The sequence below is a fragment of the Citrus clementina genome, unplaced genomic scaffold (assembly GCF_000493195.1).
Source record: "Citrus clementina cultivar Clemenules unplaced genomic scaffold, Citrus_clementina_v1.0 scaffold_2, whole genome shotgun sequence".
Lineage (NCBI taxonomy): Eukaryota > Viridiplantae > Streptophyta > Magnoliopsida > Sapindales > Rutaceae > Citrus > Citrus x clementina.
This window is the reverse complement of record NW_006262688.1, coordinates 11,362,269-11,386,185: the sequence shown is the minus strand read 5'-3', so window position 1 is coordinate 11,386,185 and position 23,917 is coordinate 11,362,269. Positions and strand designations below refer to the sequence as shown.

The following is a 23,917-nucleotide window of genomic DNA, read 5'->3' as shown; positions in this document are numbered from 1 at the left end:
AGAAGCTAGCTAGAGATTCAATGAAAAAGGATACAAACATACTAAGGTGACTGCAATATACGACTGGTTGCGCAGCATCCGGGCAAACTGATTCCCAATAACAGTTTGCTATGAAGTCACGAAGACAGTATTTTTCTGCCTAATCAGAACTGAAAAGTTCATCCACCAGTAGAACAAAAATGCTATAGAAAGTTTATTCTACAAATCTTTCCTTTTTTCCCCCCTCCATTAGTTGGTTTAATTACATATATATCATTATTTACAACGTCGAACAATTTGACATCAGTTCCACATGAATAAATGTGGAACATGCTCATCAGAGTCTTAAAAATACGACATGTAACTTAAATTAATTACATTTAATCATAGGAATAGAAAAGTTACCAGATTTTACTAGTTCATTTCTCTTTGCTAGTTGTTGCCTCTGGAAGTTTGAACGTGGGAGGTTGGTCAGCACCTCTCCTTGAGTACTCCCTCCATGTTCGTGCTGCTGCTGCCGCCCTCTTTGATCTCTCCTTCACTTCCTCTTCTGCAACAACCACACACAAGATTCATTGAAATTTAGTAGAAGCAGAGCCAGCAAAACATGCTAAGGACACGCAAGAAATTATAAACATACACATTTATTTTCTGAAAGTAAAAACATTAAGCTCCTTTAATAACAGTTCTAAATTTGCAATAACGTATTAAAACCAAAGATAGCCAGAATCCTGAGCACTATAAACCTTTGAAATCCATTAAACTTCCACTTAACAAAAATTTGTTAGCTTGATTAATATTGTGGCAATACTCTTAGTTTTTAAATATTTATTTCAAGGAAGTCTTTTACCGGACAGCTTCATACTTCAACACAAGACAGGAATGTAGCAATAACATAGGAACCATTGTTGTCAGCGTCTAGCATTTTACAATTTAAAAATCTTAAAATCAATACAGTTCTGTGCCTTCTATACGTCAAATACAACATGGTTTGACCAACAATTCTTTTGTCTCCATCTGTACCAGTTGTAACTGGCAAACCTTCCAAATAAAGTTAGTGGAGACTGGAGTGTGACCATGTACGAAATCTCAATCAGCTAATGAAGGTATCTCCTTTGGGACACCCAATGCCAGGATTTTACTATAATTCTTTCCGAAGTCTCCATAAGGTCAAAGACAGTCAATTCCTTTAATTCAGCAAGGACTAGAGAACTTCATATTCACCATTCTCGTATTTTACAGGGTTAATCATCATCGAATCAGGAGCGTGTGTGATAAACAAGTTTCAATAAAGTAAAGCTTTTATAAACATTAGATATTTATATGCAGAAAAAATAAATTAAAACAAATTAAGAACAGCAAAATTTAAGAATTTAACTATCAGGAAAGCTTACTCGGAAATCCATCATACCTGAATTTCGATATTCTTTTGGCTTGCCCCAAATGTTACTCCAGTATGATACAGTTTTGTCAGAATCTTTCTCCCGATTCATCATCCTTATTTTAGCTTGTTCCTGGGAAAAACTTGGAATCAGCAACCATGAACTGATAAAATCAACGTCCATGAACAGACAAAATCAGTCAGAGATTGAACACAGCAATGTAGAACTTAACGACCGAAAACCAATAAGTTTACTACATATCTGCCAAGCACAGCTATGTAAAGAACACATTTTTTCGAGTCAAAGCATCAGAAAGATTTTAGGAAAACCTCCCTGATTTATTTAGCCTCTGGTTTAGGCTACTCAAGCTAAGCCACAGTATCACAACAAAATTGTAAATAAACCGGAGATTAACTTGATTTAAGATGTACATAACATACCAAAACTTTTGCTTGCCTCCTTTCCCATCGAGAACTTGCCTGCCAAATAATTGGGCAAAATTAATTACAAATGCTTGAATTACTAATAAGATACTGAAAACAGCCAAGCAGATCACAAAATGGGGATAAAGTTAGTTCTGTTTTGCAAGACCATACAAGTGTTAAGATGGAGAGCAACAATTCAACCTTCTTTTTTTTTTTTTTGAAAAACAATTCATCTAGTTGACAGAAAGGATAATATTTAAATTAAAAAAAAAAGAAGCAAAACTATCATTCTTACCATCCTAAAAACATCAGCTGAGCCAGATCCCATTCCTGAAAGCATCATGGCGACCTGATCAACATTCAAAAAACACCAAGATTTAGCTATAAGTTATGTTCCGAGAGAAAAACAGAAGTTCTTCCCATGCTTAAAGCAAAAGCAAAGATAAAATTTTTCTTCACTAATATTTTAGCCCAAAAAAATGTCGTAAAATCTTCAATGGAACCGGTAATTTTAGATCAATTAACTGGAGGAAAAACGTCAGGCGTATGATCTCTTTCCTACTCTGTCAGTATGAATTTGTTCAGATTTTAGATCAATTAACTGGTGGAAAAGCATCAGGTGTATGTTATCTTTCCCTATTCTGTCAGCATGAATTTATTCAGCAACTCACCAATTAGGAAAAGATCATAAGCGTGGATGCTATACAGAATAATTAACATCTAATCCTAATAACGAAATTGCAAGAATTGGTTCTGTGTAACTGTAACAAGAAATCTTACATTTACTCTTTCTACTCTACGCATTTCGTCTTCAAGCAGGGATAGCTGTTGAGCAGAAGTCCGATGAATGCAATCAACTGGGCTGAATAACAAATGGAATAATCATCATCAGTTTATGGGTATAAAACAACATATGACAATGATTTGGACCTAGGAAAAAATGTAAGAATATAACATGTTTAATGTCTCCAGTATTTTAATAAGTTGATAATAATCCAAAAATTATTGCTAGAAGAATAAACAATGGCATGAAAATAATAGAGCACAGATGAACAAAGTAATGGATGGTAATGATTTTCTTGTAACTATAATCATAAATTGATATCGCAAATATGAACATTAAGGCAATTACGAAAAAATTATCCACAGATTCCACACAGCAGGAACATACCAACTTTCAATTGCTTGTTGAACAAATTCATTGATTCCACACTGGTTGTACACTCTTGCTCTTCCAAAGTCCTCTTCAATTTTAAAAACTTCTGGGGCCACGTTGTTACAATTTTTACAGCCTGCAAAGAAAAGATGCCAGATTCACAAAAATTCTTAGAATTTCTAGGCATTTATCATTCGCCTCAGAACTCAGTCTTACACATACATTTCATAAAAGAGAGATTTAAAAGTAGTGATGCTAGGAAAATGTCTTAACTTCACATCTGCACTTCAGCTCTTACCTTCCTGAAGCTTGAATGATCAGCATTTCATACTCTATAAGATTTTTTTTTTCCCAAAATAAAGTTACAACTGCCCGAAATAATTAAAATTTTGATGTTGACATCACAATCTCAGGGGAGAAAGTGATACATTCACAACTGCTGCATCATATTCTACAGTACATACACTCACAACCAGCATCACTTGGTCATAGTATATCTAGAAGTGTTGCTTTATACATACCTATGCAACTAAACTCATCAACAAACACATGATCCTTGGGGCAGGAATCGTCCAAGAAAGGATTGGTTGCAATCAATGAATAACCGTGAATTTCATCATAAACCATCCGCTGCACCGGGTCACTGAGAACCTGCACTTCAACTGTCTACTTATAGCAGAAGAAAAATGAAGGCTTAAATTGTAATATAATCACTCAAATTCAAATGGGAACCCACCGCATAAACCTCATTAATGAACATGCAGAAATTTGTGGTCTCCGGATCATCGCCACTTAAATCGGGATGGCATGCTTTCATGCAATTATAGTAAGCTTTCTTGATCTGCTCTGGTGTAGCATCCGGAAGCTGGTAACATGCACAACAGCCAACAATCAGACGTATCAAACACCAATCCAGCAAACACTTGGAGCTTTAACGAAACATTTAACTCAAAATTTAAGCATTTGGAGATCAAGAGCATATAATCAAAGTAGTGGCCAACTTTACAACAAGCGAAACAGCAACTGACATAGATTCAAGATTAAAAAATGCACATTTCTCATGATCAAAGCAGACAGATTTAAATAAATTTACCAATCCCAAAACAGCATAGTAGTCATCAGCAATGGCATCCGTTGAAGCAGAGTCCTCTGCGGTAACCCTCGCTCTGCCACAGCTTCTTCTCTTGCTACTGTGACCCATCAAGCTCAAACTGCTACTGTTATTAGCCAGCAAGCGCGATGAACTTCTTGAGCTGAAACTATTCAATGATGGGTTTTGAAGTTTGAGAACATCAATGCAAACAGGAGTGAGTAACTGAGCAGCCATTGTTGTTCAAGCAAGCAAAGGAACCAGGCACAGAGATAGAGCTAACTTAAAAATGAAGAGAAGAGTTGGATTTTGTTTGGGGTGATACTAGAATATCTAGAAATTATGAGGAGGAAGAAATTACAAAATTTTGGAGATGGAAATTGTGAAAAAAAAAAAAAAATGCTGACATGGCAACATGAGAGCCATTCAGCCATATGGTTTGCTTAAGAATGTGTACGAATGTCAAAGGTGAATCTGGTAAGACTGAGGGGAATGTGGAGAGTACACGCTTGTCAGACATGTTGCACGTGTCACCTTGTGGGATGACTTGTTTGCCTCACGCCTCGAGCAACCGCTTTGGGTTGGCTAATCTTTTTGTTTGCTTGCCCCGGACGGGCCGGACTCCTAAGAAGGGTCCCAGCCCCATCTGAGATTCGGGCCATTAAGACATTTACATTGCAAAAGCATCCTCGAAATTTTTTTTTTTAAAGAGAACTATTACTCATAATATTTACACCATATAAATTATTAAAATTTATTTATATTAATTTTGATATGGTACCGCTTAGATTTTTAACCCTCTCAAATATTCAAGGGACGCCCAACTCTCATTCTGGAAGAAAGACTGCCTTTACTCAAACTCTGGGGCTCCAAGGAAGGACATTTAAATTAAACCAACGCAATGCGTTTGCGAGGGCTCGAACCACTTCCCTCACAATTGTGAGGGAGTGGCTCTAGTCACTTGAGCAGCATCCTCAAAGTTGAAGCATCTTCTTTCCTCCCAAATCTGTCCAGTTACGATGAGCAAAGTGCGTGAACACCGCGAGTCGAATAATGACAAAAACTTCATTTAGACACGGGACGATCTTGAGTTTGTAAAATAATACCGGTGGATGGCAAAATCTAAATCCGGATCTGCATTTATATTTTTATATTCGGATCCATATCCAGATCCGTAAAAAAATATACGGATCCAGATGCGGATAATATTTGTAACAGATGCCGGCAGATGTTTTGAATATTCGGATCCGCAAAATTAAGATTCAATAATTAAAAAATTAAAGTAATTAAATCAAAAACTTAATTAAAATAATTAAAGCAAATATGAAATTAAACTATTTTGTAAAGGTCCAGCCATGATTTTTCACTAAATTTATGCTTTTACATATTAATTCACTAAAACTATGAATATTGATTGTTGGAAAGTAATTGGCGTGGGCTTGGTAGTTGGCTCACCTTGTGGGTTTCTGATTTCGGCCGTTTATGAGTGCAGTCGAGCAGGGGCTTATTTCAGTCGCTTGTGGCTGTGGGTGGTGAGGTTCAACCGCTTGTGGGTGGTAAGGAGCAACTGAGCAATGGAGGCGTCAGTCGGCTGTCCACCGTTGGCGTGAGGCTGAGGGCAAGCAAGGGACCAACCGCGCGGGGGAGCAAGCGGTGAGGCGAGGCGAGAGCAGGGACATAGGAGCAGCCATGTGTGTTCCACTGTCGGCGTGAGACTAAGGGCGAGCAAGGGAGCAGCCGCAGCTGTCGTACAGGGGAGCAAGAGAGTAGCTGCACAAAAAAGAGGCAAGAGTAATGCCATGGGAGCAGCCATGTGTTTTAAGGGTTACTAAATTTCATGATTTCTTTTTTTTTTTTTGCAGTTTTAGGCTTTTAGCTTATATATTTTAATTATTTTCCAATAAAAATTTGATTTAATTAATAATATAATTAAAATTAATCCGGATATCCGGATTTTCGGATGCACTTGCATCCGGATCTGCATCCGCATCCGTGCGGATTCTCATTTTTAGACTCTGGATCCGTATTTTTTAATATGCGGATCTGAATTTTCCGGATCTTTGCAGATCTAGGCCGGACCCGGATTATTCTGCCATCCCTACCAGTGCCTGCTAGGCTTGGCAATTTGACCTGACCTTATTTTTTGTCTGACTGACCCTATTTTAGGTTTTAGGGTTTTAATCTGAATTTTTGGGTCTCGGACTAAAAATTTTAAGCTCGAACAAATTTTGGGTTAGGGTCAGGCTTAAGCCAATCTAATCTGACCCTATTTGAAAAAAAAAAAAAAAAAGCTAACACAAGTTTTACACACGCACACATCACAATATCACACACGCACACAACACAGATGACAAATCACACACGCACACTTCACTTTAAACCGTAAATCACATACACTTACACAAAGTCACAAAAACCCTAAGTCAGCCACTTAGCAACCGTCCTATCAGCCAGCATCGTGACCGTCCGTTGCACACCAACCAATCAACCATTTGTCTCACTATCGCATGCTGCATGCAGCTTGCTCCAACTCCAATTGCAATCAGTTGCGTGACGCTACGACGTAAACCAACCACCCTTTGTCGCCGTCCTGCCAATAAAAATTTTTATTTTCCAATAAAAATTTGATTTAATTAATAATATAATTAAAATTAATCCGAATATCTGGCTTTCCGGATGCACTTGCATTTGGATCTGCATCCGCATCCGTACGGATTCTCATTTTTAGACTCTAGATCCGTATTTTTTAATATGTGGATCCGAATTTTCCGGATCTTTGCAGATCTGGGCTGGACCCAGATTATTCTGCCATCCCTACCAGTGCCTGCTAGGCTTTGCAATTTGGCCCGACCTTATTTTTTGCATGACTAACCCTATTTTAGGTTTTAGGGTTTTAATCTGAATTTTTGGGTCTCGGACTAAAATTTTTAAGCTCAAACAAATTTCGGGTTAGGGTCAGGCTTAAGCCGATCTAATTTGACCCTATTTGAAAAAAGAAAAGAAAAGCTAACACAAGTTTTACACACGCACACATTACAATATCACACAAGCACACAACACAGATGACAAATCACACACGCACACTTCACTTTAAACCGTAAATCACATACACTTACACAAAGTCACAAAAACCGTAAGTCGGCCACTTAGCCGCCGTCCTATCAACCAGCATCGTGACCGTCCGTTGCACACCAACCAATCAACCATTTGTCTCGCTATCGCATACTGCCTGCAGCTTGCTCCAACTCCAATCGCAATCAGCTGCGCGATGCTACGACGTGAACCAACCGCCCTTTGTCGCCGTCCTGCCACGTCTGCCAGCCAGCCAACGCACACGTTCTGCGGCTTCTGCCGTCGGCATTAGCTATTTAGCTTTGGTAATTTTAATTTCATAAATATTAATTAATGTTTTTCATTTAAGCTTATAATTGAATTTATAATTTAATAATTTTAGCTAAATATATTCATGTTAATTAATTAATTATGTAGTTACTGTAAATATTATATTATGGCTACATATAAGGCTCTATATAGGGTTTATTTAATTATTATGTTATAATTGTAAATTAAGTTTAATCATATCTTACATTTATAATTTCATAAATGTTAATTAAATTTTTTCATTTAAGCTTATAAATTTATTTATACTTTTAGCTAATTATATTCATAATGATTATGTAGTTACTATAAATATTATATTTTAGCTAAATGTAGCCTTATATAAGATTGTAAATATTAATTATTATGTTGTAATTGTAAATTAAGTTTAATCATATTTTGAGTTTATAAATCAACTTAAAATTTAGATGTTCAATCATATTTTTAAGTCTATAAATTAATTGCAACTTGTTACGCATTTAATTTAGGTCATTATGTCAAATTCGTGTGAGGATTTTCATATTGTTGAAGGGAATAGTAATGATGTCATTCCTCTTGGAGGGGTCCAAGAAGTTGAAGGAGTTGAAGAGGCATCCCTTGGTGATAATGGATTACAACAAAGTAGTTATAAAATAAAAGCGAGGTGTGCGAGAACCTTCTTATGTTTGGGGACACTTCACCAAGGTAACCATTAATGGCGAATTGAAGGCGAAATATAATCATTGTCAAGCTAAGTTGGTAGCATTTGGTCATAAAGGAGCCTCACATTTGGATAGACATTTGAAAAGATCATGTAAGGCAAGGGTGTTCCCTCAATTTTTGATGGCTTACAAAAAACTCTTAGCGTGACGAGGAAAGATGATGGAACAAGTTGTATTGAGACGAGAGAATTTGATCCAATTGTTGCTCGGCAAAAGATAGGAACTTTGGTTGTAAAGCATGAGCTACCATTTAATTTTGTGGAAAATGATGCATTTAGGGATTTGATGTCTTATGCCAACCCTTTGGTGAAGAATTTGAATAGAAACACTTTAAAGATTGAGATTCTTAAATTGTATCAAGCTAAAAAGGCAAAAACAATGGCTTTGTTGGAGAATAATGATAGTAGGGTGGCAATTACTATAGACATGTAGACTGCAAGTAATCCAAAGAAGGGGTACATGGTTGTTACGAGATATTTTGTGGACAAGTCTTGGCGGTTACAAAGTCGAATTTTAAGGTGCTTTTCTTATTAATTAATATTTATTTTAATTCAATTTAATTAATTCTAAAATTTAGATTTTTGGTGATAAATAGGTTCATTTATTTGCAAAGTTGATATTATGTTTACTTATTTCTAATTCAATTTAATTAATTCTAAAATTTAGTTTTTTGGTAATGAATAGGTTCATATATTTGCCGGCTCCGCATACCGCTAAATTTCTTTATGAAGCATTTTTTAAATGTATGTTGGATAGGAATGTGGATAGAAGGATATCGGTTGTAACTTTAGATAATTATTCCACTAATGATGCTATAGTTGATAGGTTGATGGGATTGATTTCAGTTGATTATATGTTAATGGGTGGGGATTTTTTTCATATGAGGTGTGTGGCTCATATTTTAAACCTAATTGTGAAGGAGGAGATAAAAGTGATTGAGGAGTGGATTAAAAAGATTAGGGATAGTGGGGCTTGTTGGACCGGCACACCAAAGAGGGCGGAAACTTTTGAGATGGCTGCACGACAATTACAAGTTAAGTGTGAGAAAAAGTTGGTACTTGATTGTGTAACTAGATGGAATTCTACATATGTTATGCTTAATGTTGCTGTGAAATATAAAACAGTCTTTTCTAAACTGCAGCAACGCGACAAACACCACACCTTCTTGCTAACATATGAGGAATGAGAAATGGCTGAAAAAGATGTTGGAATATTTGTTGCCGTTTTACTCGATGACAGAGTTATTTTCAGGTACGCAATATCCCACATCCAATCTTTTTTTTACAATGATATGTGAAATAAAGATTAATTTGGATGAATGAGAAATTTTTTATGTGCCTGTGGTTAGAGAAATGACTGGTCAAATGATTATGAAATTTGATAAATATTGGGCCCAAATTCATGGGATTTTGGTGATGACGGTTATTCTTGATCCGAGATTTAAGATGCAATTGGTTAATTATTATTTTCCACAACTTTATGGTGAGGGTGCTACAAATGAGATTCAAAGGGTACGCAATTTAAGTAATGATTTGGTTAAGTTTTATGAAGGTAAGAATGGGAATGTGAGTGTTGCGGTTGTTGGTGAATCTTTTTCGATCAATGTTCGTTTTAATTTTAATGTAGGAACTAGCCGTAAATTTTTTAATATAAGTAAGTTTGAGGCATTTGTAAGGCCAAAATAATGAGACCATGGTATCGAAATCCGACCTTGAGAGGTATTTAGAAAAGCCTTTAATCAAATCCACTCCGAACTTTGATATTCTGAATTTGTAAAAGGTGAACCAGGGCAAATACCCCATTTTGGCTCAAATGGCCAAGGATATCTTAGTCGTTCCCGTGACAACTGTTGCCTCTGAATCTGCATTTAGCACTGGAGGTAGAGTTTTGACTCCACATCGGAGTAGACTTCATCCTCTGACATTGGAAGCGCTTACATGCACTTAACGTTGGATATGGGCAAACTCCAAAGGTATTAATACAAATAATGTACAAAATATTTAAATAATTACTTTAGTAATAATTTTAAAAACTTAAATTATTTTCTCACTCTCTTTTTCTTTCTTGTTTTTTACAGGTAAAATTCTGGAAAGTGAAATTTTTAGTGGAGAGGAATTTGTTGATGAAGATGAAAGTGACCCGCAAGTGTTGGAGTAGTTTTTTTTTTTAAATGTTTGGTTGTGGAATTGAATTATGAGTTTTTATTTGTATAAAACATTTTTTTAATATTGGGTTGTGGAACTAAACTGTGTGTTTTTATTTGTATAAGACATGAATTTTCTATTTTTTATTTTTTATGTTGGATTTAGAGATGGCCAATGGGTTGGGCGGGATGAGGCACGACACGAGCACGTTTCGGTAGGGCACGAGACACGACACAGCACGCACGTGGGCTGTGCCAGGCCTAGAATTTTAGGTACGCGGGTCTTAAAAGCATAGCACGATTAAAGATGGGCCAAAACATAGTACGTGAAAAGGCACGTAATAAACACGCTTCATTGGTGGGCTAAGCACACGGTCCGTGGGCCAAAGTATATCAAAATAAAAAAATTTAAAGAAAAATAAATATAAAATATCATGATTTTATAAATATCTTGAAATTAAATTTTTTTAATATATATTTTTAGCATAGGCCTTTTAAATTAATTTAAGCTCTTTTATTAAATGGATAAATAAATATCATGATTTTATAAATGATAAATAAAAAATTTTACGACATTAATATTTCATTTATGAAATCATAACTTAGTTAATAGTTAATGGAGATATGTTTCATTTGTGAATGAAATATTTTTCATATTTATGCACAAAAAAATAAAATTATGAACAAAATATTTTTATGATAAATTAAAAATTACATTTTCATTCAATAGAATTTATGTGCAATTATAATATTAGTAGTTTAAATAAAATTAGATGTAATTTTTATTCTAGAATTTTAATTTTATTTTTCATTAATTATTACTATGATCTATGAAATTATTATTATTGTTGTTGTTGTTGTTGGTTTTATTATTAGGCTGGTGGGTTTGAATAAAGCACGCCAAGCACGTGGGTTTTTTTAGGCACGCTAGACATGTGGAAAAAAAAATTGATGGGCTTTTTTTGGGCTAGTCACTAGGGTCGTGCCAGACTGCCAGGCCCTTATTAAAAAAAAAAGTGGGCACGGCACGGCTCACAAGCCCGCGTGGGCCGACGTTTGGTGGGCCGTGCCGTGTCGACTATCACTAGTTGGGTTATTGAATTGAATTGTGTATGGTTAAAATTATTGTGGAATTACATTGTGTGTTTTTAATTTAATTGTATTGTGTATTTTTCATGTTGGATTTTAGAATTAATTTATGTGTGGGGTTGAAATGGTTGTGGAATTGAATTGTGTTTGAAATAGTTGTAGAAATTGAAATTGAACTGTGGGGTGGAAAACAATTTCGGTGGGTACGGATTGGGCCCGACCCGATTTCCGACCCTAACTTCAAATTTTTTTGATCGGGTCAGGCTCGGGCTTGACCTTTTGCCATTCGTAGTACTGCCTGCCACTGTCCATTGTCCGAAGACCGAAACATTGAAACTTCAAATCCCAAACTGATTAATCTTCATCTCCGGCAATGCAATCACCGGAAGATTCCGTGCCGACCCCTCGCGTCCCCGCCGAAAATTACGGCAGCGGCGACGGCAGAGAAGCCGCCGTCGCGAAAACCGCGGGGTTTGTGGTGTTCTCTGGAATTGCAATCAGCATCCTCAAAGCTTTAAACCCGCTCAACAAAAACAGAAATGAAACAACTCAGCCTCAGCCGATCGCCGAGTCGACTCAGCCCATCCAACCTCCTCCTCAACAGCCCATCGTCACGGTATATTTTTGCACTAACTCATTTAATTTTTTCTTTAAAAAAAATTCTTCGTAATTCCTTGAATCTTTTTTTGCTTTTGTTGATAATAAGAAGCCTAGCATATGTACGGAGAAAAGTGAGCCGGAGCCCGCATCGTGTAGAACAGTTGAGATAGTAAGGGGAGATACACTTTGGGGACTCTCTAGAAAATATGGGGTATGTAAACCGCTTCTTCTTTTTGGAGAATTTTGATCAAATTATGTTGCTTCTTGTTATAATGGGCTGTTTGAAATGTAATTTGAATTGTTTCTTGCTATTTATTTTGTGTTTTGTTTTGGGGATCTTTCTTTAGGTGTCAATTGATGCAATCAAAGAGGCTAATGGGCTCTCAGGGGACACAATCTATGCCGGGAAGAAGCTCATCATTCCATGATGTAATTTCTAGCTCTTCATATCTTTTGTTAATATGCATCACATGGTTGGACGAAGAGCTTGTACCCATTCTGTTACAGTTTTGTCTTGAGAAATGAAATATGTTTCTTGTTGCGGCCGTTCGGTAGAAAATATGTTAATGGACAGCCATTTAGTTAGAATATTGCGACCTTTCGTTTTGTTAAATTTGCATTAGATTGTTCTACTGCTTGATTCTTTTCTGCTTTAATTTTTCAAGTTATGAGGGTTGAAGATGCATATTTTTTAGTGAAAGCTCTGATCTTGCATTTGGCAGCATTAAATTGCTGTAAAGAGATGGTTGCCAGGGGTGATAATTTTTGTAGATGAAAGTTGCACTTATTGTCCCTGCTACGGAATGTTTATGTTTTGGAATGTTTGGCACACTGCTAAAAGCTATATATTTTGTGGTGAAAATAATTTGGTGCCTTCACTCTTGAACACGTGTTCTTCTTGATCCGAAAGCATCATGGTCTTTTTTTAGCATGTCATTCATTCTTATTCTTTCATTTATTTCTGAAGTTAGTTTGGAAGGTAACTTAATGCATATAAGTCTATCGCAAGATGCTAAGTTGCCCATGTTATTCCTCGAAATTTTGTTTAAATTTTGCAAACATTAGGCATTGGTTAGAGGTTTACTGGAGTTTTTTTTAATGCTGACATAACAATGGAATTGGATGGAGTTGGTCACTTTTTTCAGAAACATTGATGAATGGCACCTTCAACATCATTCAATTCCAATTCCATGGCTTAGTTCTCGCAGCAGAATGCATCATTAGTCTCTTTTCTTCAGTTAATGCAACTTCTTAAGCCCATCCTGGGAACATTTTTAGGGATTTCTTTTTATCAAGAAAGGTTTTTCATGCTCCAAGTAGAGTGAAAGATGGATATAGTCTATGCATTTGCTTTTTATTTTTAATTTTTTTTCCCCTTGGAATGGCCGTCATGCCGTGAAAATCTGAGTTTGCTGATCTTTGATGCCAAGTGAATAGAACCCAAAGTTAAAGATCCAGCAAAAGCCAGTAGTATCATGAAGAGGAAAAGAGAGAGAGAGAGACAGAGAGAGAGAGGGGGTTTTTCAAATATCTGTTTTGATATAGTTGCAGAACCTGACTACCTGGGTACAAATTGGCCTTTTATGGATGCTAACTTGAATGCGCGGCCATGTCTCATGTTCTTTTGTTTTTGCTGCAAGTGTTTAGCATGAAAGGTCGCCTATATTAAACATGATGGTAATACACTATTGAAACGGAATTAGGAATTCAGAATTCCTGACTAATTGCTTTTGCATATTGGTGGAAGTTGCAGAGACATACATAGTGAAAAGGAATAACAAGAAAGGCTACTATAACTATGCAGCGTTACCTTCAGCTCTGTTGTGATTAGCTCTGTTGTGATTAGCTTAGCTGAAATTAAAAGCTTATGCGTCATTCCCAAGAAACGATTCTGTGCGTATCTGAAGTCTTTGTTCCATTATCAGTTCAAAATCGTGAGACCAATGCAAGGATTTTTTCCCCCTCTTCACCGTTTGTAAAGTGTTAAAACTAGTGAGCAGTCAGGATGATAGTAAGGAGAAACATGAATAATCACTTGAGAAAAAACAGTGTCCATATTTAGTATCTGCGATTTTTAGTGCAGCTAAGCCATAATCTTGATAATAAAATTTAAATAGACAAATAACAAAATATCTTGAACTACCGAAAGCATCTAACTCAGGTTTGCAAAACGCCAAGTAATAGCCAGTGTCTACAAACATCAACACTATAAATGCAAAATCGTCATCACACAAAGGGCTTAAGCACCAATATTCTGGGACTTGTTGAGGATCACACCTTCGTATTTGACCTGGAACCATTTCATTGCATCTTCCTTCGTGACACGGTGCTGAATCCCAACACGAGACTTGCACCTACGGCGGCGACCTACACGATAACCCGGGCGCTCCAGAACCACAAAGAAATCCATACCATAAATTCCAGTGGAAGGATCATACCTGAAACATGGAAGAAATGATCAATATAGTAATAATAAAAAGATAATGCAAGTTCTAAAACCAACAAGGGCAATCGCTTCACAAATAGTCCCAATCTCTCAAAATAGGTGTGCTATCATTTACATGTTCTAAATATTATTAATCAAAAATCAAATTATTTGTACAAAACCAACCATGCAATGGATACTTGTCAAAATCGAAGCAATGTCAACTCAATACATTAACAACCCAGATAAAAACTGATTTGCAAAATGACACTTTCAAGCTAACACAACTACAGTCACAAAAATTCAATGAAATATGCTTACTTGATTCCAAGATCAATATGCTCTTGAATACCAAAGCCAAAACAGCCAGTGTCACTGAAATTCCGACGCAGAAGCTCATATTCCTTCACCTTCAATCCACTCTCCAAAAGCTGCATTGCCTTGTCACCTCTAACAGTCACATAGCATGCAATCTTCTCATTACGTCTGATCCCAAAAGACCGAACAGTGTACCTGGCTGTTAATCACAAAAACAAAAAATGAAAAAATAAGTAACTGCAAAATTGACCCCCAAAAAAATGCAGCAAAAATAAATTATTATGGTTGATACTATCGCAACTACCACACAAAATCCAAGACCAAAAAACTCCTATCCCCAGTACAATACTTAAAGGGGGACATTTTAAAAGAACAGGGAGAAGAAATAGTTTGGGACTTTGGGTTTCATCATCAACATTGGCGTGCTTGAAAACATAGGGATTGCAAATTGTCCAGTTAGCTCAAGTCATCATATATGAGAAACTAGGAAGTTATTAGCATAAAAACAACTTAAATGTTGATCGTTAAGATGATATACAAATCAAATCATCTCAACTAATGACAATCACAAACACTGTAATATTCATTTACCGAAAAGCTTTCTCTTCTCAAATAAATTCAAAACAGAGACCAAAAAAACCCAATCAATCAAACAGACTTGTTCCAAATATATTTACATCCATTACTAGAGATCCCAGCAATGGAGAACAAAAAACAACATAATCCAAAAACAATCCCAGTGGACTTGACATAAAGAAAATAATACTACTAAAGAAACCACTAATTTATTCAGTTTTCTTCTCCAAAAATCCACAAAACAATAAAACAAAAGACAATGAACAACTGCAGTATGCAGAAAATGAGCAAACCTGACTTATCAGAATCTCACAAATTAAAAAAATCCAACTGAAGAAAGAGGTTATTTGCATTGGACACACCCTTATCACATTCTTGAGCACAATATAAAGAGAGATCTAGAATCCAGAGCCCCTAAAGCTTTGACTTTCTTTTTAACAAAATCCTATTTTTTATAATAATAAATAAAAAGAAATAAAATAAATAAAATACCCTTGGAGAAAACAGGTGTCTGTCCACTGAGTTGCTCCAGCACCTGCGCATTGTATAAATAAACATGAAAGTTAACTAAATACACATAAAAAGCTTTAACTTTAATCATTTAAATAAATAAAATAAAAAGAAAGAAACAGGGTATTCATTGAAGACCTTAGCGGCTCTGGTGAGACGATCTCCACTTTCACCAACGGAGATGTTGAGCACAAGCTTCTGAACCTTAATTTCCCTCATGGGGTTCGAAAGTTTCTTCTCTGAAGCCTGTTCCCATTTAATTAAATTTTATTTAATCAATGAATCAAAGCCAAGCATTAACGTAAATACAAAAGAACAAACAGCTGAAATTAATTGAAAATGAAATGGGAAGTCGAAATTCACAGAGATACGGAGAGGGAAAGAGGGAGAGACCATTCGGGTTTGCTGATGATGAGTTACTGCCGCTGCTCAGTGAAGACGGAGACGGAACAAACCCTAATATGTAAGAGTGATGTTGAGTTACATACACTAGGGTTTTTGATGGCTTCCGACTTTATGGTGAGTGACGAAAATGCCCCCGTTATTCAAAAGGTGGGGTGCATTCGGGATATGGCTAGTGTGCTAGGAAAAACATTCAATTTCTTTCCCTAACCTTAGGCCCATGATTTGGTTATTAAGAGTCATATTATCATAACCTCGCAAATTATTTCACCGTCCTCCACTTTTCAATTTATCTTATTATTTTTCAGAATTATACTTATTAAAAATATTATTTTTACTTTATTTTATTCTATCTTCTCCCTATCTCTATAGCATAACCATTACCTCCACAACTTATTTTCATTAACAACTACTCCACCATCACTACCATCACTGCATATCTTCTTCGCCATCAACCATCACCTCCACCAACATATGATGAGTTTCGATATTTGATTTTTGTTAAATTTTATAAACAAACGGTAGATTTTGTTATTATTGATGATATTGATTTTAATTTTGTGTAATAATCAAATATTCTATTTTATTTGGGATTTGATTAGAAGCTGATATTCAATTTAAGTTGTGAGAGATGATCTATTGAGGCCATTAGAGAAGAAAAATATTTATTTTTTAATTGAGGATAATTTTGGAATAAATAGTATTAATTAAAAAAGTGGGAACTAGTGAGATAAATGAGAGGTTAAATATCACTATTCAATCTTTAAATGTTCATGTTAAGTTCAGCAAGCCTAAAAGTACTAGTGAATCCACAATGAAGGACTTTCTTCAACTGGCCAAGCATTTTCAGTTTTTATCCATTCAATAGTTTCATTTCCCAGATAATGAAAAAGTAATGAATTCAATTTTTAATGATCTCTTCATTCAAGGGCTCGTTTGATAATGCTGTAATTTTTTAAAATAATTACTATTAGTTGTGATGTAGAAATAATCAATTATAAAGAGAATCAGTTAAATATTTGATAAATTTTGTTTTTAAAAATGCTATGAGTTTAAAAAACAGTCGTATATATTTGGTAAATATTACTTTTAAAATATTATGAAAATGCAAATGACTTAAATAAATATAAATATATAAAATTTATTTACACATTTTTATTTTATTAATTATATTTTTTTTTATCTCAATACAATTGGTAATAATAGTATTCTCTTCAAAAGTAATGATTTTATCCATTCAATAGTTTCATTCCACTAGTAATGAAAAAGCAATGATATCAACATCTTAATGATCTCTTAAATGTCAATTTGATAATACTGTTGTTTTCTGAAATAATTATTGTTAGTTATGATATAGAAATAATCAATCGTAAAGAGAGTTAATTAAATGTTTAATAAATTTTATTTCTAAAAATGATATGAGTTTTAAAACAGTCGTATATATTTAGTAAATATTGCTTTTAAAATATTCTAAGAATGCAAATGACTTAAATAAATATAAATATATAAAATTTATTTACACATTTTTATTTTATTAATTGTATTTTTTTATCTCAATAGGTAATAATAGTATTCTCTTCAAAAGTAATGATTTTATTTCCTAATCGAATAAGAATAATTTTATATTTTTATAATATATGTCAATTCTTCTTTCATGCAGATGCCCTTATTTGTTAAGCCATGTAAATTAATAGAGTTAGTGCTGACATACTGGTAAATAGCATGCCCCGTTAAGAAATATGAAGAAGCCTACACCTAAGAATATGTGTGTGTGTGTATAAATTTTCAAAATTAAATTTTTGAAAAATTATTCTGCCAAATTTTTTTTTTAAATAAGGAAAATTATCACTCGTATACCCTTAAGATACACTTTTATCAAACGTACTACAACACTTTCAATGTGTTTCAGTCATCCACCTTAAGTTGACAAAATATGTTTGTCGTCTACTAAACTGCTAATTGTCGCTTGATAGTTAATGGAATTGTAGCAAATTGATGATTTTGCCTTTGGAACTTAAATTAAGGTAAAAAGAAATTATTAATTGTGTACCTTTAAATTATCATATTATCGCTTGTATACTATTAAATTATCACTTGTATCCCTTTTTTCCATATGAAAAAACTAAATCACCCCTCTGATGTTATCACATTTAAACTGTAAGTAACAATTTAGTAGACGACAAATACATTTTGTTAACTTAAGGTGGACGACTAAAACACCCTAATGTTGCGTTTATTTCCCGAATTAGGGAATCAAAATTATTTACAGCGTTTACTACGCAAAATAAAGTCGGGAAACGGAATCAAAATCGTGAGGCCCACCACAATTTGGGAATGAAGAATGGGAGACTCATTCCCAAGGGGGAGGTGGAAATGAGTCTCCCATTCCCCATAATGACTATTTTCCTCATCTATAATTAATTAATATATTATTATAATTAGTTAATTAATATACTATTATAATCATTACTAATATAATCATTTTAATTAATTCATATATTATTATTAATTAGTTAATATACTATTATAATAATTATTAATATGATTATTACTATTGATTAATATATTAATATATTATTAACAATAATATATTTAAAATTATAGTTTTTGAATAAATAATCACAATAATTAATATATTTTATATTAATTATTATTATAATTAATTAGTATATTATTTCAATTAATTAATTAAACAATTTACATTTATTAATTAATATATTATTGACAATAATTAATAATAATAATAATTTTTGAATAAATAATCACTATAATTAAAATATAAAATAATAATTATGACAATAATTCATTAAGTACTTTTTAGTAATTTGTTACAATCTAACTTATTCCGATTCCGATTTCAAGATAAAATAAGTACATCAATGGAATTTTAGTCCATTCCAATTTCGATTCCTGTAGGTCAAGTAAACAATTTATTCTGACTCCCATTCCAGCTCATTCCCATTTCAGCCCGTTCTGATTATTGACAAGTAAACACAGTATAAAAGTGTTGTAATATGCTTAATAACAAAGTAAATTAAAAGGTATATAAGTGATAATTTTCCAAAAATTAATAAACACTAAAATTTAACTTTTAATTTTTCAAAATCATTTTTAAGCCTTCAAAAGTAGTCTCAAATGAGCCATACTAACATGTAATTAATAGCTTCTACGAAGTGACAGTTATAGATAAATTATCAAAATCATTGGAATTTTGGATTTTCTAGTATTAGTTAATAAAAAAAAAAGTGAAAATGTAAAGTATTATTCTAATAATAATAAACTAATGATTTGAATTCTGTATAAACATGTGTTTAAGAACTGTAAGTTAGATAGAGTACACAATTCAATGAAATTAATGAAGTGAGCTCATGAGAAGAACATCCAGCCAATATTGACGTCAGTTTATACACAAATGTATCGGCAAGAGTTTGTACCCATCATTATTGGTAGGAAAATGAGAATGTGAATCAATTATACATAATTATATATCAAGCTACTTTAATATTATGTTGGTCCGAATTGGAAGCCACTGTGAATGATAAGCTAGGGCAAGAGCATCTTGCTTTCTCAAGCAGTGATACCAACTTTTTTTCCCACTGCAATTGGGATCTCATGCCAAAGGAATTCATTCCTTCGTGATCTTCAGTCTTAAAAGCGCGCACTGGCTTATAATCGAATCTATCCTGAAGCTTTTTGCCTTCGCGTGCAGCTGTGTGGTTCAGGAATGAGGAACAATGTGTAACTTTTTTAATCTGTTTTAGTAAACAGCTCAAAAAGAATATCAGTTCTATCGATCAGGAATTGTTACGTTATCAAAAAAAGAAAAAAAGAAAAAATCTTCATCTAATTAATACGTGTATACGTACTTTGTCCTCTTAAGAGAGCTGTTCTGTTTTGCAAGCCATGCTTATGAATCGCCAAGTTACGCGCGGCGGCATTCTCAGTAAAGATTTCTGTAGCATATTTTAGCGACCTGTCTGTGATCCAAGACACAGATTATTACTTACTTGACCATAATTTGATTCTGTTAATTAATTACTATCATCCGTGAATTGGGCTTTTAATTTGGCACCAGATAAGATGATGCCCCAACTAAATCATCACGCAGCTATACCGCATGCACAAACATGAAGAATGGAAACAAGCTGATAACAAGAAAACTTTGCAATACCTAGCCCGGATGATCTTATTTAGAAAAATACAACATATGCCAGAAGGCACTTAATAGACACAGCCATCATACACATATAAATGTATATGGATTATTCAATCCAAGAGGAATTAATAGGGAAGCGTTTGTAGCGATAGGTTGAATTGGTACAAATTTAGAAGTTTACTTCCACTTCTTTCCTCCATGCTTTCCATGCCTGAAGCCACCGTAGTTCTTTCCATGCTTGAACTTGCCGTGATGGTGCCCGCCGTACCCATGGTGTGACATGTGGTGAGTACCATAAGCAGAAGCAGCCCCGGCTAACAGTCCCCCTACGCCACCATATCCTAATATAAAAACGTACCATAAATGTATAAATAAGTCAACAGCTTCAGAAATTAATAAACAATAACGCGAATTAACATTCAAATCAAAATATATCTGCAGATTCAAACCTGAATGATGAGGTGGAGCATACAGGCCGGTACTGTAACCAGATGGCGGGTACCCGGCAACTGGAGAATATCCATATCCCTGCGGAGGGTAACCTTGCGGCGGATAAGCTGCTCCTGGTGGAGGAGGATAGTACTGTGCCGGAGGAGGATATCCATAACCTGGAGCTCCGTATGAGAAGTGCCTCCTGTCTCCCATGTTAATTTTCTGATGATATATAGAAAGCTACCCTTGTGCTGTGTGTGAAACAATTCTAAACAAGAAGGTAGCGAGGGAGGATACTCAAGTTAATATAAACGCTTCTTTTTATAAGCAATCTTTTCAACTTTTGATCCTGCGTGTGAACTGTGAAGAGAATATTTTGGATTAACATGTGTTGCAATTTGCAAGAGCAATCAGCCCCAAATATTTTGTTCGTTGGAGAAAGAATAAAAAATTTAATTAGAGGATTCTTTATGATATATTAAAAAAAAATTGAAAGAATCTCTTTTAGGTTCCGTTTGATATAACTTTTCAAATATGGTTTATTTAAATAGAGTTTTTATAAAAAAAAAATTAGTTGTTTGGTTATCAATGAGAGTTTGTATTAAAAATTATAAAATTATTTTAATAGATAAGTTATTTAAAGTTATATTATAAAGAAATGAAATAAGATTATGAAATAAAGAAATGATATTTTAAATATTTTTATATTTTAAAAAAGTTTCTCAACTTTACTTTAAAAAACTCAAAATTCAAGTTTTTGCTAGTAGAAACAAAATAATTTATTTAATCTTCAAAAACTCTATTAAAAAAAAACCAAACAACAAGAAAAAATTTGAAAAGAACTTAGGGGATTAAATTAACATTTATAATTATTAGATAAACCATACTAAACAAAGCACTTAATTCAATTTTTCTGACAACTAATTTTTTAGATTGATTTCGTGAAGCACTCATTAATGTGAACCAAATCTTTAATATACAATTTGTTTTTTTCGCATATTTTTGTCGGCAATAATGTTATTAAATCGACTTTCTAATTATTACAGTGACCAATTGTGCATATATATATTTTTAAAATGAATCACTATATTTGATATATTAAACTAAAGTGATTTTTTTTGGGTTTTTGTGATGCAAATTTGAGATACCAACTTCACAAGATAACGTTACCTTTTGCTAAAGATGTTTTGATTTCACAAGTATAAAAGAAATTATTTGATACCAAGATTATTCCTAAAGTGAGATTGATTAGAATAATTATTAGTTGTTATTTCTAAACTAGAAGGAAAGTTTTTGTTTTGGTTGAAAAATCAAGGGTAACTATTTGTTTAGCTTATATATTTTGACTTAAGTATTCATTTAGTTTATATATTTTAAAAAAATCTCAATTTACTAATATTATTAAATATGTTACATTCTTATTCTTATTTTTTCTTTTATTTTTACAATAATACCCTACCAACAATATTCTTAAAATTAATTATGTTATCTATAAAACAAAAGTTAATTAGCAAATTGACCAATAATTATTTTTTAGTAAATTAATCAATAGATATCAATATGACAGAGCTAGTATTTTTTGTACCTTTATAACAATCTTACTAATAACTATTTATAAATAAATTAATATCAGTCTATTTGAAGTAATGTTCAATATCTTTGCAACAGTCTTACTAATAATTGTATATAAAAATTTAATTGACCAAATTAATCCTAAAAGTAAATAAATAAGATAAAATTTACATAAATTTTATTTCTTTAATTAACATTTTTTTCATTATTTTCCCTAAGAATATTGTTACAAGGTGATTATTGTAAAATGAAAGAAAAATTAAGGGTAGGAACATGATATACTTAATATTAGGAGTGTCTTGGGATTTTTTTAAAATATAGGGATTAAATGAGTTCTTAAGTCAAAACATAATGATTAAACGAGTATTTACCCAAAAATTAAATTAACTTCAATTAATGAAAAAGAAATCGAGACCAATCAATACTTCTTGTTAGAGAAACAAATTATCAAAAGATTTAATATTGTTAATGAAATGGATTTAAAATCTAAAAATAATAATCATTTTTGCAGATAAAATATTGGAAAAAATTTTGCTCATAAGAATTGGATTTTTGGCACCTAAGGAATGAGATGGATTAATTAAAAGACAAACACAGAATGCGTATATGTATATTAATCTGGAAAATACTATGGAAGACAAGTATGCATTCCTCCACAGACCCCCAGGGGTTTCATTTATTTATTGAGAGCACATTTCTTATTAGATACAAGAAGCCAGAAAGCACTTATAGTTTAAAAGTAACTTAAACACAAACATCATAAAGATGTATGAATATTATTCAAGGTACAGGTAATCGGATCTTCACTTCCACTTCTTCAACTTTCCTCCTCCGTAGCCGTGGCTGTGGCCATGGCCGAAGCCACCCTTGTTCTTTCCATGGCTACCGTAGTGCCCGTGGGGAGCCGCATGGTGGGTGCCATAGGAACCCCCGAATCCACCATGATGAGAATAGCCAGTACTTGGAGGGGATGGGCCGGCAGGGTAACTGGTGACGGGGTACCCGCCTTGTTGAGGATAAGCCGCGTACCCTGCTGATGAGTAGCCACTTGGCGGGTACCCTGCTGAGTAGCCACTTGGCGGGTACCCAGCTGAGTAGCCACTTGGCGGGTAGCTCTGTGGCGGATAAGCTGCTCCCGATGGAGGATAGCTCTGTCCTTGAGGACACGATCCATATCCAGGACCGCCAAAGCCAAACAGCCCTTTGTCACCTCCCATAGTCGTCAGCAAATATAACTGGTTTCCGCAATAAAGATATTATAAACTGATTAGATTCAGACACACACATCATGCATAACAAATACAGGTTCCAATTAATAAAAAAATATCATTACTGAATCCAAAATCAACATTGAATCACTTAAAGTACTAAAGTCTAAGAGTTAAAAAATGATACTAATAATAGATGATTGATTGTACCCAAATGAGTTTATTGAACTACACCCTCGTATTATTAATGCTCTTATTCAACTTCACCAAAATATTAAACATATAGATAATGATAATTATAGGAAGTAATTAAACGAGATAGAAAGCTAACCTTCAGTAATGTGATACCCGAAAGTTCTACACACGACGAGAGCA

The 23,917-nt window shown here is 33.9% G+C and overlaps 6 protein-coding genes across 7 annotated transcripts; 2 read left to right on the top strand and 4 right to left on the bottom strand.

Moving 5' to 3' along the window:
- Positions 1-183: 183 nt before the first annotated feature.
- Positions 184-4,474, bottom strand: LOC18051561 (chaperone protein dnaJ C76, chloroplastic). Its single transcript, XM_006446761.2, has 9 exons — positions 4,036-4,474; positions 3,679-3,807; positions 3,464-3,593; positions 2,958-3,078; positions 2,567-2,648; positions 2,082-2,135; positions 1,802-1,840; positions 1,391-1,493; positions 184-529 (listed from the first exon to the last, which is right to left on the bottom strand). The coding sequence occupies exons 1-9, from the start codon at positions 4,267-4,269 to the stop codon at positions 399-401; spliced, it is 1,023 nt and encodes a 340-aa protein (XP_006446824.1). The 5' UTR covers positions 4,270-4,474; the 3' UTR covers positions 184-398.
- Positions 4,475-7,904: 3,430 nt separating this feature from the next.
- On the top strand, positions 7,905-8,543 carry LOC112100884. Its single transcript, XM_024190747.1, has 2 exons — positions 7,905-8,053; positions 8,255-8,543. The coding sequence occupies exons 1-2, from the start codon at positions 7,905-7,907 to the stop codon at positions 8,541-8,543; spliced, it is 438 nt and encodes a 145-aa protein (XP_024046515.1).
- Positions 8,544-11,633: 3,090 nt separating this feature from the next.
- Positions 11,634-12,556, top strand: LOC18051560 (probable endopeptidase p60). 2 transcript variants are annotated; one of them, XM_006446759.2, is made up of 3 exons: positions 11,634-11,959; positions 12,053-12,154; positions 12,291-12,556. In XM_006446759.2, exons 1-3 carry the CDS (start codon positions 11,717-11,719, stop codon positions 12,369-12,371), a joined length of 426 nt encoding a protein of 141 aa, XP_006446822.1. In that variant the 5' UTR covers positions 11,634-11,716; the 3' UTR covers positions 12,372-12,556. The 2 variants fall into 2 exon arrangements, with proteins under 2 accessions (XP_006446822.1, XP_006446823.1); XM_006446760.2 differs by having other exon boundaries at positions 12,050-12,154.
- Positions 12,557-13,971: 1,415 nt separating this feature from the next.
- LOC18051559 (60S ribosomal protein L11) lies at positions 13,972-16,277 on the bottom strand. Its single transcript, XM_006446757.2, has 5 exons — positions 16,166-16,277; positions 15,911-16,018; positions 15,755-15,797; positions 14,690-14,885; positions 13,972-14,381 (listed from the first exon to the last, which is right to left on the bottom strand). The coding sequence occupies exons 1-5, from the start codon at positions 16,166-16,168 to the stop codon at positions 14,183-14,185; spliced, it is 549 nt and encodes a 182-aa protein (XP_006446820.1). The 5' UTR covers positions 16,169-16,277; the 3' UTR covers positions 13,972-14,182.
- A 4,043-nt stretch (positions 16,278-20,320) lies between these two features.
- On the bottom strand, positions 20,321-21,065 carry LOC18051558 (glycine-rich protein A3). Its single transcript, XM_006446756.2, has 2 exons — positions 20,780-21,065; positions 20,321-20,671 (listed from the first exon to the last, which is right to left on the bottom strand). Exons 1-2 carry the CDS (start codon positions 20,973-20,975, stop codon positions 20,508-20,510), a joined length of 360 nt encoding a protein of 119 aa, XP_006446819.1. The 5' UTR covers positions 20,976-21,065; the 3' UTR covers positions 20,321-20,507.
- A 1,863-nt stretch (positions 21,066-22,928) lies between these two features.
- LOC18051557 (glycine-rich protein A3) lies at positions 22,929-23,917 on the bottom strand. Its single transcript, XM_006446754.2, has 2 exons — positions 23,874-23,917; positions 22,929-23,569 (listed from the first exon to the last, which is right to left on the bottom strand). Exon 2 carries the CDS (start codon positions 23,549-23,551, stop codon positions 23,138-23,140), a length of 414 nt encoding a protein of 137 aa, XP_006446817.2. The 5' UTR covers positions 23,552-23,569; positions 23,874-23,917; the 3' UTR covers positions 22,929-23,137.